At 33.2% G+C, this 14139-nt stretch overlaps 3 protein-coding genes across 5 annotated transcripts; 1 reads left to right on the plus strand and 2 right to left on the minus strand.

The window, feature by feature from the left end:
- On the minus strand, window positions 1961-4723 carry LOC18599719 (glycine-rich protein A3). 2 transcript variants are annotated; one of them, XM_007029798.2, is made up of 3 exons: window positions 4523-4723; window positions 2911-3254; window positions 1961-2530 (listed from the first exon to the last, which is right to left on the minus strand). In XM_007029798.2, the coding sequence occupies exons 2-3, from the start codon at window positions 3212-3214 to the stop codon at window positions 2283-2285; spliced, it is 552 nt and encodes a 183-aa protein (XP_007029860.2). In that variant the 5' UTR covers window positions 3215-3254; window positions 4523-4723; the 3' UTR covers window positions 1961-2282. The 2 variants fall into 2 exon arrangements, with proteins under 2 accessions (XP_007029860.2, XP_007029859.2); XM_007029797.2 differs by lacking the exon at window positions 4523-4723 and adding an exon at window positions 4397-4511.
- On the minus strand, window positions 5506-9675 carry LOC18599720 (tRNA (guanine-N(7)-)-methyltransferase). Of its 2 annotated transcripts, none has more exons than XM_018122205.1 (8): window positions 9377-9675; window positions 9132-9188; window positions 8868-8943; window positions 8017-8096; window positions 7816-7865; window positions 7653-7737; window positions 7475-7573; window positions 5506-6437 (listed from the first exon to the last, which is right to left on the minus strand). In XM_018122205.1, exons 1-8 carry the CDS (start codon window positions 9611-9613, stop codon window positions 6210-6212), a joined length of 912 nt encoding a protein of 303 aa, XP_017977694.1. In that variant the 5' UTR covers window positions 9614-9675; the 3' UTR covers window positions 5506-6209. The 2 variants fall into 2 exon arrangements, 1 of the variants encoding a protein (XP_017977694.1); XR_001928258.1 differs by having other exon boundaries at window positions 6348-6437; window positions 7960-8096; window positions 9377-9581.
- On the plus strand, window positions 9776-13853 carry LOC18599721. The gene is made up of 7 exons (XM_018122204.1): window positions 9776-9996; window positions 10103-10275; window positions 10423-10475; window positions 11773-11887; window positions 12172-12294; window positions 13157-13328; window positions 13565-13853. The coding sequence occupies exons 1-7, from the start codon at window positions 9895-9897 to the stop codon at window positions 13748-13750; spliced, it is 924 nt and encodes a 307-aa protein (XP_017977693.1). The 5' UTR covers window positions 9776-9894; the 3' UTR covers window positions 13751-13853.

Genomic DNA, 14139 nt, shown 5'->3' on the forward strand with positions numbered 1-14139 from the left:
AAAAACAATAAGTAATATAAGTAAAATATTTTAATTTCTTTTAATTTTTTAATTGAATTTTCAGTTGAATGACAAGTACCATTCAATTAATTTTTTTTTTATTTTTTTGACTTTTCTTTTTCTATTGATATAATTTTTTTTACACTTTATATTAAAAATAAGTTATTTTTATATTTAAAGGATTTTTTTATTTTTTTAATAAAAAATATTTAAAAATAATAATTTTTAACTTTTAATATTTAGAATATAGATTCATTTAATATTTATTAATTATAATTTAATATTATTTTTTATCTATATTCTCTTATTCTGTATGAATCTAAATCTATAATATATACATATCTTTTTTATACTTAAATATTTAAATTTTAATAAATATCTATCCAATTCATTATATAAAAGTAAGATAATTGATTGGGTCAATTGATTGACATTTGTCATTCTTAATTAAATTAATATTTTTTACTCCTTATGTCAAAATTACATTATTTTTGACATTTGAATGGTTTTTATTTTATTTTATTTGTTTTGGTAAAAAATATTTAAAAATAATAATTTATAACTTTTAATGTTTATAAGATGATTCATTTAATATTTATCAATTTTAATTTAATATTATTTTTTGTCTACATTTTCTTATTTTGCATCAACCTTAATCTATAATATATAGACATCTCTTTTGTACATGAGTGTTTAAATTATAATAAACATCCATTCAATTCATTGAACAAAATAAAAAAATCAGAAAGGCCTACTCATTTCTCAATATACATGACACACAGTCATCATTGAATAAATAAATCAATTGAATTTGATAACCTTTAGCCATTCATTTTATATATGAAAGACATATAATACTAGAAATTACTAACTATTTTATATTGATAGAATCTTTACATTATACTATTATCTTATATTTTACAACTATTTATTTTAATATGTTAATAGTATAGATTATATACTTTCTCATTTCTTAATAGTTTATTATACATCTAATAATTTTTGATAGGATTATCAATTTTTTTTTATAAATTTTGTTTTAAATAGGATAACTAATTGGGTCAATTAGTTGTCGTTCTCAATTGAATTAATTTTTTTATACCTTATGTCAAAGCTACGTTGTTTTTTTACATTTGAAAGGGCTTTTTTTTTATTTATTTTAGTAAAAACATACTTAAAAATAATATTTTTTAATTTTTAATGTTTAGAATATAGATTCATTTAATATTTATCAATTATAATTTAATATTATTTTCTGTTTATATCTTCTTATTCTACATGAACTTGAATCCATAGTATTTAAACATTTCTTTTATACATGAATGTTTAAATTTCAATAAATATTCATTCAATTAATTGAACAAAATAAAAAAGTTAAGAAAGTTTATTCATTTCTTAATATACATAGCACATAGTCATCATTGAACAAATAAATCAACTAAATTTGACAACATTTAACCATTCATTTTATATATAAAAATTATATTATTAAAAATTAATAACTATATTTTATATTATACAGTTACCTTATATTATATAACTGTTTATCTTAATCTACCAATAATACATGTTATATACTCTCTCATTTTTTAATATTTTACTGTTTTATAATTATATATGTTAGTATAAGTTTTCGGTAATTGAAACCAGAGTAAATAATTATTTTCAATTAATATCAGTTTATTTTTTCTCCTATCAATAAAAACTGAACTTTCATGCACTTGATTAATACAATATTGCTTTATCTACAAACTCTTTTAAAAGTACCAAATTAAAATCCACTCTAACATAATCAATATTTTCTATGATCTTTTTTCGTAGGGCACCATCTTAATAAATTATAAAAGAGATACAATCAATTAATAGATAACTGACAAAAATTGATCAATAAATCCAGCAATTGAGTCAGCACCTAACAGAACAAGAAGAGTTGGGTTTTCTTGTGAGCTACTAATTTCAGTTGCGCCCCCACTTTCCTCCATTATATACTTTTTGCAAAGGATTATTTTCATCAACCAAATGGCCTGGCTAATACACAGGATTAAAGGCATTCCATGTAACACCCTTTCCAATGAAACCAACTCATTCATATACAAAAAAAACACCACAAATATTAAGCAGCTGTCATAGTAATGGCATGCCAGGCACAAATAACAACCGAAACAAATCCATGTTTATTGGGGGCCGGGGGGGGGGGGGGAAGTCATTAAAGGACCAAGTCAGTAACTGTTCAAAGGACATACTCGTATGATAAGAGACATATGGGAACATAGAGACAGGAATTACTTCCACTTCTTGTATCCGAAGAACTTGCCCTTATGCTTCCCAAACATGCCAGGCCTGCCATGCTTCCCAAACTTCCCATGCTTAAACTTCCCATGTTTGAATTTTCCATGGCCATGGCCATAGTAACCCCCATGTGCAAGATTATGAGCTCCGTGTGCCACATGGTGCGCCCCATAAGCAGCAGCAGCAGCAGCAGCACCCCCAGCTATTAATCCTCCCACACCATGTCCATGTGAACCGTGTCCTGTAAATTTTACCATTCACGTCAGATGATGATAAAAGATGAAAATGAAATTGTATTTATAAGTTAGCGAACATCTCTCCAGATCCATTTTGAGTTTTGAGGGTTAAAGAAGATGGATGCGGTTCACCAAATGGCAAGCTATATGCCTTTTTCATTTTCTTTTTTTTTTTTCTTTAAAGGACTAAGTGAAAAACCTTTATCAAAAGAAAAAATCAACCATAAGTTTAAGATCCAATGTTATATCCTTGCTCATTGCTCTTTGAAGTATGAACAAAAACCAAAGACCATAAGGCCCACAATAGGGAGACTTAACAACTCAAATTTATAATGGACTAACAAAGAAACAGCCATAGGAAAACTAAAGGGGTCATGAAGCCTACCAGGATAACCAGCTGGTGGATATCCACCATGCGGTGGATAACCAGCTGGTGGATATCCACCATGCGGTGGATACGCAGCTGGAGGGTGTCCTCCTGGGGGAGGATATCCAGTAGGTGGATATCCGCCAGGAGGAGGATATCCACCTGGAGGAGGGTATCCAGCAGGTGGGTAGCCTTGTGGCGGATACCCATGAGAAGGGTAGGATCCAGGTGGAGGATAATGTCCAGCAGCATAGCCAGCAAGATTAGAAAACAGCCCTTTGTCACTTGACTCGCCTTCATTCTTGTCTTTACCACCTCCCATTTTTCTTCAGCTTGAAGTTATTGAGTTTAAGTAACCTAGTCTGTCAGGAGTAAAAAAACAAACCTTTGTCAGCTGAAACACACTTCAAAGAGAAATATTGAAAAGAAAATATTAAAAAAGAAAAAAAAAACAAAATAGCTATCAAATATGTAGATTAGACAGTGCCTGGCTGGTTTCAAAAGTTGATTCTCAAAAAGTAGAGATTGTGAGATAAGAAAAAGGATCATGCCTAATTCTTAAGATACACACACACACACACACACACGCACACACTCATATTTTATGTTTCAGTATTCTCTTTTCATATCTCTCATTCTTCCACATATGCAGAGCAGAAAAGACCAAAAGATCAAGAAGTTCCAACATTCAAGTTTCATAATCTACAGTGTATTCTAAAGTTCCATCCATCAAACAGAGACAAGCATTCCATTTCCCTTAATAATGATAAAAATAGTTCTACTCTCTCTATCTCTCTCTGTCTGATATTAATTAAAATTACTAATTTGATCAGGATTCTAGGCAGTACAAGTATCAGATTAAGAACCATACTGCAAATTGACAGAGAAATTGACATTATGACATTTTAGAATACAAATAATATAAGATGCTAATTTCAAAATCCATCTTGTAGGAGCTTGAAAGGTGGCATTAACAAGTAATGAAATCAGAACATTTTGTGATGCTTTATCAATAATGACAAGAAATTTTAAAATAAAAATAATCGTGCGGAGAGAGCATATCACATGAGAGTTCACTATGTGGGTGCTTTTTATTTATCAAAGGTTCATACACATAAACATAATATTTTCTTCTTCTCTGGATTTAGTCTGCCATAGTGAATGTGTTGCATCTAAAGGCACATACATACATGCATGTCCATATTCATTACATAAAAGTACAGATACATAGACTTTTGGCGACAAGTTACATATGCATGCATGTATCTGCAAATATGCATACATGATCAAACAAATATACATACGAACAAATAAGAACCCAGATGATTAAACACCACAATCAAAACAAAAATGAATTGAAGTCAATCTATAACAAGAATATTAAAAAAGAAAAAAAAAACACAGAAACCCCATACACAAGTACAAGAAAAAATGAAAGATATCGAAATTATAGATTAAACCCAAAACAAAAAACACCCCAAAAACAAGAAATAAAAGAGATTACATGGATTGACAGATGGAGAAGAGGGAAACCAAGAATTTAGGAGCAAAGCAAAACCAAAGAAGGATTCTTGAAAACGAAAGAAAAGAGGTAAGACAGAGAGAAAAAAGGGCTGGGTGTAGTTTTCACCTTGTTGGTAGAGATTCTTCGGAACCGAAACCCCTTTTGACTTGTGCAAAGCAACAGAAATGATTTGATCTACGAAGATTGTATTGAGGGAGAGTTCCTAGTTTTTCGAGCCAATATTTATGGTAAAGATAGGACAAAGAAGAGAAGTTATCATATCATCTGCTGTATTGTTGTTGGTGACGTATCTATCGCTTTTACTTGGTACGCGTTTCTTCAACGCGTTTGCTTTTTTAGTTGGACCTCTCATTACGTGCCTCAGCTTTCTATCTTCACGTCACTTTCTCCCTTAATCATTAAGTAATATTCACGTTGTTGTTCTTCTTTTTCATAAAGGCAAATGAAATCTATTTACCTATATAATAATTAATTAATTTATTTATTAATTTGTATAAACATATAAATACATGCACATGTGATTTTTCTAATATCGTTTGTAAAATTTAAAATATCCATGATTGGTGTGTAAGATAAATTTTAACTTCTTAATTATTTATCTTATCTAATGTGATAAAATATTGTAAAATATTCATTTCAAATAATTTTATGTTACTGAAATTTAAAATTTACAAAGAGAGAAAATCAATTAATATATTTTTTTAACTCAACCGATTGATTTTAATGTGAAAAAAAAAAGAAATTTTCTTATTTCTTGATATTTGTATCTTGTAACATTGATCATTTGAGTGAAACTTTACTTTAATCATTAACATTTTATTGTATGAAATCACTGTTTATATCTAATAAGCAATGTCACGAGTCATATGCTTTGCATTTGCTACTTTGATAAATTTTTTACATTAAAAACTTCATCAAATTGATTATCAATTATAATATCATTACAGAATAAAATACTACTGCAACAAGATTTATTATAATTGATTAGTGTGATCTTAACATGATCGTGATATTACGAGTACGTGTGAAAGTCCATAAATCACCAACATTTAAGTAGTGCAAATATCATCTTTTTCGACACAATAGAATACAATGTAAAAGTTATTCTCTGCCCATAACCCATTATTATAAATGTAAAAAAGATGGAGAAGGTTGCTTTATTTTTGAGCAATGATACATGACAGTCGTCCATAGTGTGGCACATGCTTTTTCTTGGATTCTTTCCAATAGAATTGTGCATGGAAATAAAGGCACCAAAGGTTGAAATTTCCAATTGTGGATGCTATGATATCCGAGTGCCGCTCGTGTTGGAATGGCATTTCTCCTCGTGGAGGCGCCAGGTGGTTTCTTGATGCGCGTTGGTGCGCCAACAATCCGAATATTATCAAAGATTTTCTTTTCATGAAAGTATTTTTACTCAATCAAACTTATGCCAGACCAGAGTTTGACACTGTCAAGCCATCAACTCTTTTTTGGGTCTTCTGGTTCTCTTTATGAAAAGAAAAAGGAAAAGGGGTCAATTTAGATACCATGTGCATTCAGTTCCATGCATCCTCATGCACCAAAGATTGTTACCAATGGCTGCTGGCTTTTTTTGTGAATGGAAGGGGGTTTAGAGTTGAGACTTCTATTCAATAAAGAAAAGGGTTTGAAGTTTCAAATTTAACAAAATGGAAGAAGGCTTGAACCCATGATGTTTTCTTGAAGCAGCCTTCTTTGCCGGTTTGAAACTTCCTACATGATAGGTACAAGATGAGATAGACATGCCTCAAATTTCCTTTCCTCTAATTTACTAGTGTATTCTTTTCTGGTACAACCTCCTGTATATTTTTGCACCTTCGAACTGTGCATGGATTTCTCTTTCAGTCCTGATACCCATTGGATTGTTCATTAACCATCCCTCATCATCACATAACACACTTGGATCAACCGTGTCAACATGTTGAAGTGCACCAGGCTCCAGATCAAACTGCTTTCTCATGTCGACAGCGACTTCAAGCACATCAGATTGTATAAAAACCTGTCCAAGTACAATTATAAATCTTGTATTACAATATTCTAAAGCTTGAATATATAGATCAGTTAGTAGAAAAGGTAGCTTTGTATGGTTTTGAAGTGGGATTATGCAGTAAGAATTGCTGTGAAAGGTAAAGGAAGAAAGTGGAATCAGCTGACTGCTGAGCAAATGCCAGGAATTTTCTAATCATTTCTATTCAGGAGCAGCAAATATTGAAGAGACAGAGATTCACCCCTAGAAGAACATTTGCAATCAGGGATGCCACATATTTTGAAGTGGAAAAAACAGAAAACTGAAACTTTTTGTGCGCTTGTGCAGCTCACAGCCCCATTTCCCAAGACTGTTGCCTTTCTTCTTGGGCTGTGAGGATACATGCAAATGTATCTCTGTCAACCTATACCAAGGACTTATTCTTGAATGTCCTAATAAACTGCATCAAGGCCATCTTTTAGTTCTATAGACAGATGCTATACTCCAAGCAACATGCAAGCAAGCGACTTAAGCATGAGCAGATGTACCAAAAAGAATTTCAAAAAGACTGTAAGAGTTTGCTGCAAATAATTCAGCCGTCTTAATACATTAGGAACCATTGAACAAGATGATCTATCAAGGCATAGGCACATAAAATTTACCTTAAGGGTTTTGCTAACGGGTGCCCTAAGGGAACTTTTTAAGGTTACTATATTAGGTAATATCTTCTTTCAATGCATTGAAAATCATCACATTAAGTATCAACTCTACATATAATACAAAAATATTATTATAAATAGCATTTTAACTAACCTTAAAGAATGCCCTAACGGCACTCATTAGCAGAACCCTTACTTTAATTAAAATCAACCGTAAGCAATAAACTGTAACAGAAATTGGCACTATTAATTGAAAAAGTCTGAAATCAGTTTCATAAGATCTCACATCAGATAATACAAGAAAGTTACAGGAATAGTTTCAAAGTGTTTAGAATAGATTATGGTATACCCTACAATCACATGCTATATGAAAAGCCAAAATTATCATTCAAAGTGAATCAAAGGGCATACCTTTCCTCCTGGCATTAAACTAGTTAGGATGGAATCTACTAAAGGCTTCTGTACAACCCTTCTTTTATGATGCCTTTTCTTGAAATGAGGGTCGGGGCACTGCATAAAGCCACAAATATTGTTGTTTAACCTACTATTAAAAGGACATGGAATGATAAAGTGGCAAAATCACACTCACCAATATTGAAACTAGCATCAATGGTCCAGGATAAGTAGACACTAAATGTTTGAAGGAAATTGAAGCATTTGCAAATATGAAATGTCTGCAACAAAGTTTAAAAATACATGATCAAATCACCATTAATACTGTTCTTCATGTAAAATGAGTTTCAAAGCCTTACATGTTACTAAGAGCCAGCTCTTTTACCCAAAACCCAGCACGCTTGACCAGCTACATGACAAGTAAAAAGTATTACCACATCAAATTAAACACCCATATCTTGTTATTCCAAGAATAAAAGAAGACCAAGTAAATGTAAATTTACTCAATCAGAAGAACTCTTGAGTGAATTAGACGTAATCCAAGGACTTCTATCTCATACTTTTGCTCGTATTTCCAGTCCCAAATAATTTTGTGAATCAGAATTTTGTTTCGCAAGCCACATGAGAAATCTGCCACTTCCTGAGAATTTTTTTATCATTGTTAGATTCATCAAATACTTATACATACCCCGGCAGCAGTAGTAACCACAATGCAGGTAACAACAAAAATAATAAAAAGTGTGATACCTATGATGATAATGCTAATAATCTAAGTTGTGAAGCAAAGTTTGAAAGACATAGTGAAAAATATAAACAAGGATTTCGGACAGATGTCGTAAAAGCTAATCAAATAAACAATAAAGTAACTCAAGTTATCAATCTATCAACATGCATATTATGCTTAAAAGAAGGGCAGCCAAAAGACAATAAATATCTAAAGGGTGTCACTCCACACCTCTAAAGTACCCTGCCTCAACATTAACCTGCCTACTCAATATCATAATGGTACACATTATTGGATAATGAAAGCCATTAACAAATTATAACTTCCTAAAGCCTTCTCAATGTTATCCATCATCATCTGAGTCCAAATATGAGAGGAGAAAATGCAAAAGGCCATTTGTTATACAAGAATCCAAGCATCATGGTGATTGTTTTGAATTAAAGGATTTAAAACTCTAAGAAGCTAATAGGGAACAGCCACCTGCGTTCCCAAACTCTACATGGCTAAAATAGTTCTTATCACAACTTGGATAATAAATTAGTAGCTTTCCATGATTGAAAAGGCCGATTTGTAAATACCATGCAGTAGCTAACATGTTCTCATTTATGGATCAATCATCTCTCTACAATTTGAAAGAATTATTAATGAATGGCAACAGTTCGCATATATATTAAATAGAGGGGTTACCACATCCAATATCCACCATAAGTGGCAATGTTGGATCCCTGAAGACTTCACTCCAATCAGGTATAGACGCTGGCACCTAGCCAGAAAACAATAATTTGAAATTTTATTCAACCACTAAATCTCCCATACCAAGCCAAGAAGCATTAACAACAGAAGCCAATAAGACAAAACCTTTACTTTTCTAATTGAACATAGGAAATAACCTGTTCTTTTTTTTTTTTTTCAAAAACTACTGCATTGCAATGGAGGTTAGAATTTACTCACAGAGAAAGATGAACTAAGAGGGTTGACATGTTGCCTGATTCTTACATGACCCAACTCCTGCAATCAAATAAAGGAGAGGGAAAAAAAACATCATCATAAAAAGAGAAAAAATTTATAACCCATTATAAATTTATACTTAAAAGAGAAAAATTTGACAAACCATTATCATAAAAAGAAGAAGAAACCTTGATGACCCATTATCATGAAAAGATAAAACTTGACGATGGAGAGAAATAGAAGGGTACCTGAGAAATCTTGTCAGTGAGGTTAAGGTCAGCATACTCGAGAGCCACCAGTTCATTGCTCCTGAGCTCCTTATTAGCATCAATAGAAACAGAAGCAGAAGAAAAAGTAAAAGCTTTGGTGATGCAATAGTTGGGTTGAAGAGAAGAGGGGAGTTTGTGGAGTAATACTAGTGAGGAAAGAGCTTGTTTCGCAGCCCTTGGGACTGCACAAATGTGTAAGCAAACGAAAGAAGCCATTTTTTCTTTTTCTTATTTTACTGGCTCACCCTTTCTTCTCCCATTTTCGTATGAGTACTATTTTTTGTTATCTAAGTATCTGCCAAAAACAGGCCCAGCCCATATATTAATCTAGGTAGACATCCTGCCAAGTGCCAACTGATACTGTAATACATAACAAAACAAAAAAAAAAAAGGGCCTTCCTTACAGCAGCACCTCAACTTGTCTAAAAGTACTCAGCTTCCGACAGTTAATATAAGGAGCCAGTCAAAACACAAGAATCCCATAACTTCTGGAAGGCATGGCGTTGGCTTTGCCACCACTCAATTTCAAACCCCAATGCTCCTCCTCCTCATCTTCCTCCTCTTCTTCCACCAACTACCGCCCTGCTGTCATCCTTCCAGTTAAATCTCCTACGTTCCTACATACATGCATTTGTTTGCTTTTTATTTATAAACATTTGTTTGTGTTCTGTTACATTTGACACTTTTCTTGTTGGTTTTCTCCAGGGGTTAGGGAATAATACTGGTGACTACAAGAAGTTGGAGTTGACCTTGCAAGAGTATGGAGTACCTACTGTTGTTGCTAAGGTTTCAAGAATTGATTGGCTGAGGAATGCAGCTGGCTTGGTGGACCCCAACTACTGGAAAGGCACTCTGCAGCCTAGGCCTGTTCTTGACTGGTATCTTTAGCGTTTCTCTGCCAGGAAACTCTTTAATTCAAACAATCCTGAATGTGGTCCTATGAATGTATGCAAGTTTTAACAAAAGAAATTGGTTTTGAGGATCCCCCCTCCCTCTTTTTTATTGATTAAATAGTGTGAAAGCAGGTATTTGAAGAGGGTTGATGATGCAGTTCAAGAAGCAAAGGAATTAGCACAGGGTATGATTCTTTGCCATTACCTTTTAATTTGGAGTCATTTCAATTGTGTGATAGTAATTTTTCTTTGTTCTGCTTTCCTTTATGCGGAAGTTCTGTGTACTTTGTATTGTATGGAAAGGCATTACAGTTGTTGGTTGTTGGAATTTGTATCCTTCTGTCACTCAAGAATTCAGAATTCTGCCACAAGACTCTTGTTGATATTTAATGCACAATAATATTTTTTTAGAAAAACGAAATAAGGTAGTAATATAGTTTCAAGGCATCTAGTAAATGTATGTCCAGATTATTAGCATTTTTGCTCTTGATGTTGTCCCGTTTTGTATGTTAATACTGAGAAGAACGCACTGTTCTATCATTTCAAGAACATTTCACAATAAGAACTATTTCTATTCAGATAGCTTGGAGGCTTTAGCAGTCTGAATTAATTTCACAACTCTGAATATGATAAAAAAAAAAATCACAGTTCTGAAAGTTGAATGTTCTTCAGTTTGCTATTTGTTACATACTCATTATTTGATGGAAATGCACTATGTTAGTGGCGTAGGTGGTGTCTGGAAAGGAGATTTGCTCTCAAATATTATGAGCCATAAGGCATTTACTCACCATTTTGGTGCAAATGACTATGGGTTCAACTTTTTACATGTAAATTGTGATTGTAACTAAAATGTTCTCTTCAACTGACACTCTAGACTCTACCTGAGTATGTATTGCTTGGACATTAATATTTGACCATTTTCTTGAAAATGACACTTGAGTATTTCTATGGCATGGTTTATTAAATTTTACATTTTAAGTGGTTTTGTGAACTAGTGGGTACCACCTGCCAATTTTGAGGAAGTTAAATTTACATAAGAAAGTTTGCCAAATAACCCTGAAGAGCTCTGTATTGCAAGTTGCAAACTATAGCTATTTCATTTCTGGAAATAAACACTTAACAGAATTGGGAAACTCCATGGTATTGCTGTTTTCATACATTTTGAACAAACTGAAATCTGAAGACGAATTTATTTATCCCAAAAAAAAAAGGAAATCTGAAGATGGATTTTATTAGTAAATTGTCTCTGGTTGTGAAGGAAAATTAAATATTACCATAATTAAACATCATTCATGTAGGTAATGCAATATTCATGGAGACTGCATCTTGAAGAAGCCATTAGATATCAGCATATTTGTTTTTGTCCACTTCCTTGTCTATTTTCTCCTAGTTTCTTGCAATCCTTTGTCTCTCTTCCTGGGATTCACCGTCTAAAACATTGTCATAAGGCATCTTCTAAAACAGTAATGTATCTGAGTTTAGGTGGGACATTATCATTGATTGGACACTCAGCTGGAGGATGGCTAGCACGTGTTTACATGGAAGAATTTGGATTCTCTCACATCTCCTTGCTTCTGACTCTTGGTACTCCCCACTTGTAGGTTCTTTTATTTCAATGCTGAATATTCTTGATTGGTTTTTGATCCTTTTGTCTCATGATTTTCTGTTCTAATAACTTTAGTACCTTGTAGGGGTTAATGGATGTTCTATAAACTGCAGTAATTCCAATTGGAGGCACTTGATTCTTCTTTTTTTTTTTTCTTTTTTCTTTTTTATCATTGGTAACTACTTCTAGCTCTCAACTCATGGTTTGAGTGGAAGGGGGAAGAGTGCTTGAAACTTTAAGCACATTCTCTTATCTATGTTTTTGTTCTATTGTAGGCCTCCTCCGAAAGATTTGCAAGGGGTCATTGATCAAACAAGGGGTCTACTTTATTATGTTGAAAAACACTGCAAAAAGGCTGTCTATACACCTGAGCTGAAATATGTATGTATTGCAGGAAGGTAAAATCAAAGTCAGATCCTGTTCTTGATTCTATTTTTTGTTTCTGCACTAATCCTACTTCACTATATTCAAGATGCCTAATAATTTTTCAAGTTAATGGTAGCATTTATATGTGAATGCACACATTCACCCAGTTGATGAATGCAGACTACACATTGCTGGAGGACCTATTCCTTTTCATCTGTTGTCTATCCTTTCTTTTCTGAGTGAACAAGCTGTTTAATATGTGAAATTCATACCTCTCACAGTTGTTGTGAAACAATCCTGGTAGTAGCTGATCAGACATTTTGATCATGCACGCAAAATAAACCATCCCCAAGGATTGTTGGTTTGAAGATGAATACTGAGGGATGTAGTCAACTCTCCAAACATATTTGTATTTGGTAGAATTTTAAGGCTGAACCACCACTTTGTAAAACTTGAACAGAATCTAAGAATTATGGAAGAACACAAGAAAACTTTAATCTATATATGGCTATTACTTGAAGAGTCCCAGAGTAAAACAGTAGAACTCTTCCCCCATCCTCTTCCAAATAGACATTGTGGACCAATCTGATTGTTTACAAACACTTACAGAAACTTAAGCAGCACAAGTGAACTTTTAAGTTTTGGAGCAACATACCTGAACTCAGATTGATGGTTTAAGAGAAATCAGATAAGACAGGGTTACGAAGCCAAAAATTGTAGTATGATATTGTACTTCTTAAGTGTGACATAGTATAAAATAATTTATCATGCAGAGTAAACCAGATAGACTTTAGCAGCACTTATTTAAATTAACGCAATTTTTTTTCCCTTATAAATTTTCTTAACTGTTGATTGAAAAATTACTTGTGTCTCTAACTTAAATGGTAAATGCAGGTATCTTCAGGGAGCTCGCCTTGTTAGTGACTCAAAGCTGGATGCTGATTCTGTGGTTAGCATCGATCCTGACCAACCAATTTCAGATGTTGCTGTTGTTAAAAATAAGACTGATTCAACCTCTGTTTCTACAACCTTTCGTGCTCGCTTTGTTGGTCAAGGGTACAAGCAGGTAACACCAGCCATCTTGGCTCCTTATCCTTGGCTTCTTTAAACAAAAAAGTAGAGTGTCACCTTCTTAAGAGTTCATTTTACCATTCAAATTTCTGTTTTCTCCTTTTAGATATCTTTAGCGTACTTTATGTCTATATTTTCTCAAGTATGACAGGAGTCACAAGACCGATAGGTCTGATACTGTGACAGCATGTTGAGTGCTAGTTTCTCATGGTAGTTTTAGCCTTGAATCAGGTTTGTGGACAGGCAGATGTATGGGGTGATGGAGTTGTACCAGAAGTATCAGCTCATCTAGAAGGAGCACTCAACATTAGCTTGGATGGAGTCTACCACTCACCAGTTGGTTCAGATGATGTATCAAGACCATGGTATGGTTCTTCCCCTGTTGTAGAGCAATGGATACATCATCTCCTCAATTAATCTAGTCTAAGATACTCAAATGCTGAAGAAAATGTCTATTAATATATATTGATTGCCAATGGAGTTCTTGCTCCTAATATTTTTTTCTGGCTACTTGCTAATATTAGAAATTTGTCTTTTTTTTTTTTTGGTTCTCTTCTTTTCCTTAAAACCTTTGGTTTATTCTTTCTCATTATTCTCCATTGAACTTGAAGAGGCAAAAAGCATCACACAATGACCCATTCATAGTTAAGCTGTTTAATTTGATTCGAAATACCTGAATCTGAAAGTCAGATTGGGGGAAGAGAGAAAGGCCTAAAGCTGTGAGCCTGGGGCAAAGGCCAGGACTAAAATGCACACAACTTTACCTTGCCACGAAGACTCATAGAACATGGAAAGATTTAAAGAAA

Source organism: Theobroma cacao, chromosome 5 (genome assembly GCF_000208745.1).
Source record: "Theobroma cacao cultivar B97-61/B2 chromosome 5, Criollo_cocoa_genome_V2, whole genome shotgun sequence".
Classification (NCBI taxonomy): Eukaryota; Viridiplantae; Streptophyta; class Magnoliopsida; order Malvales; family Malvaceae; genus Theobroma; species Theobroma cacao.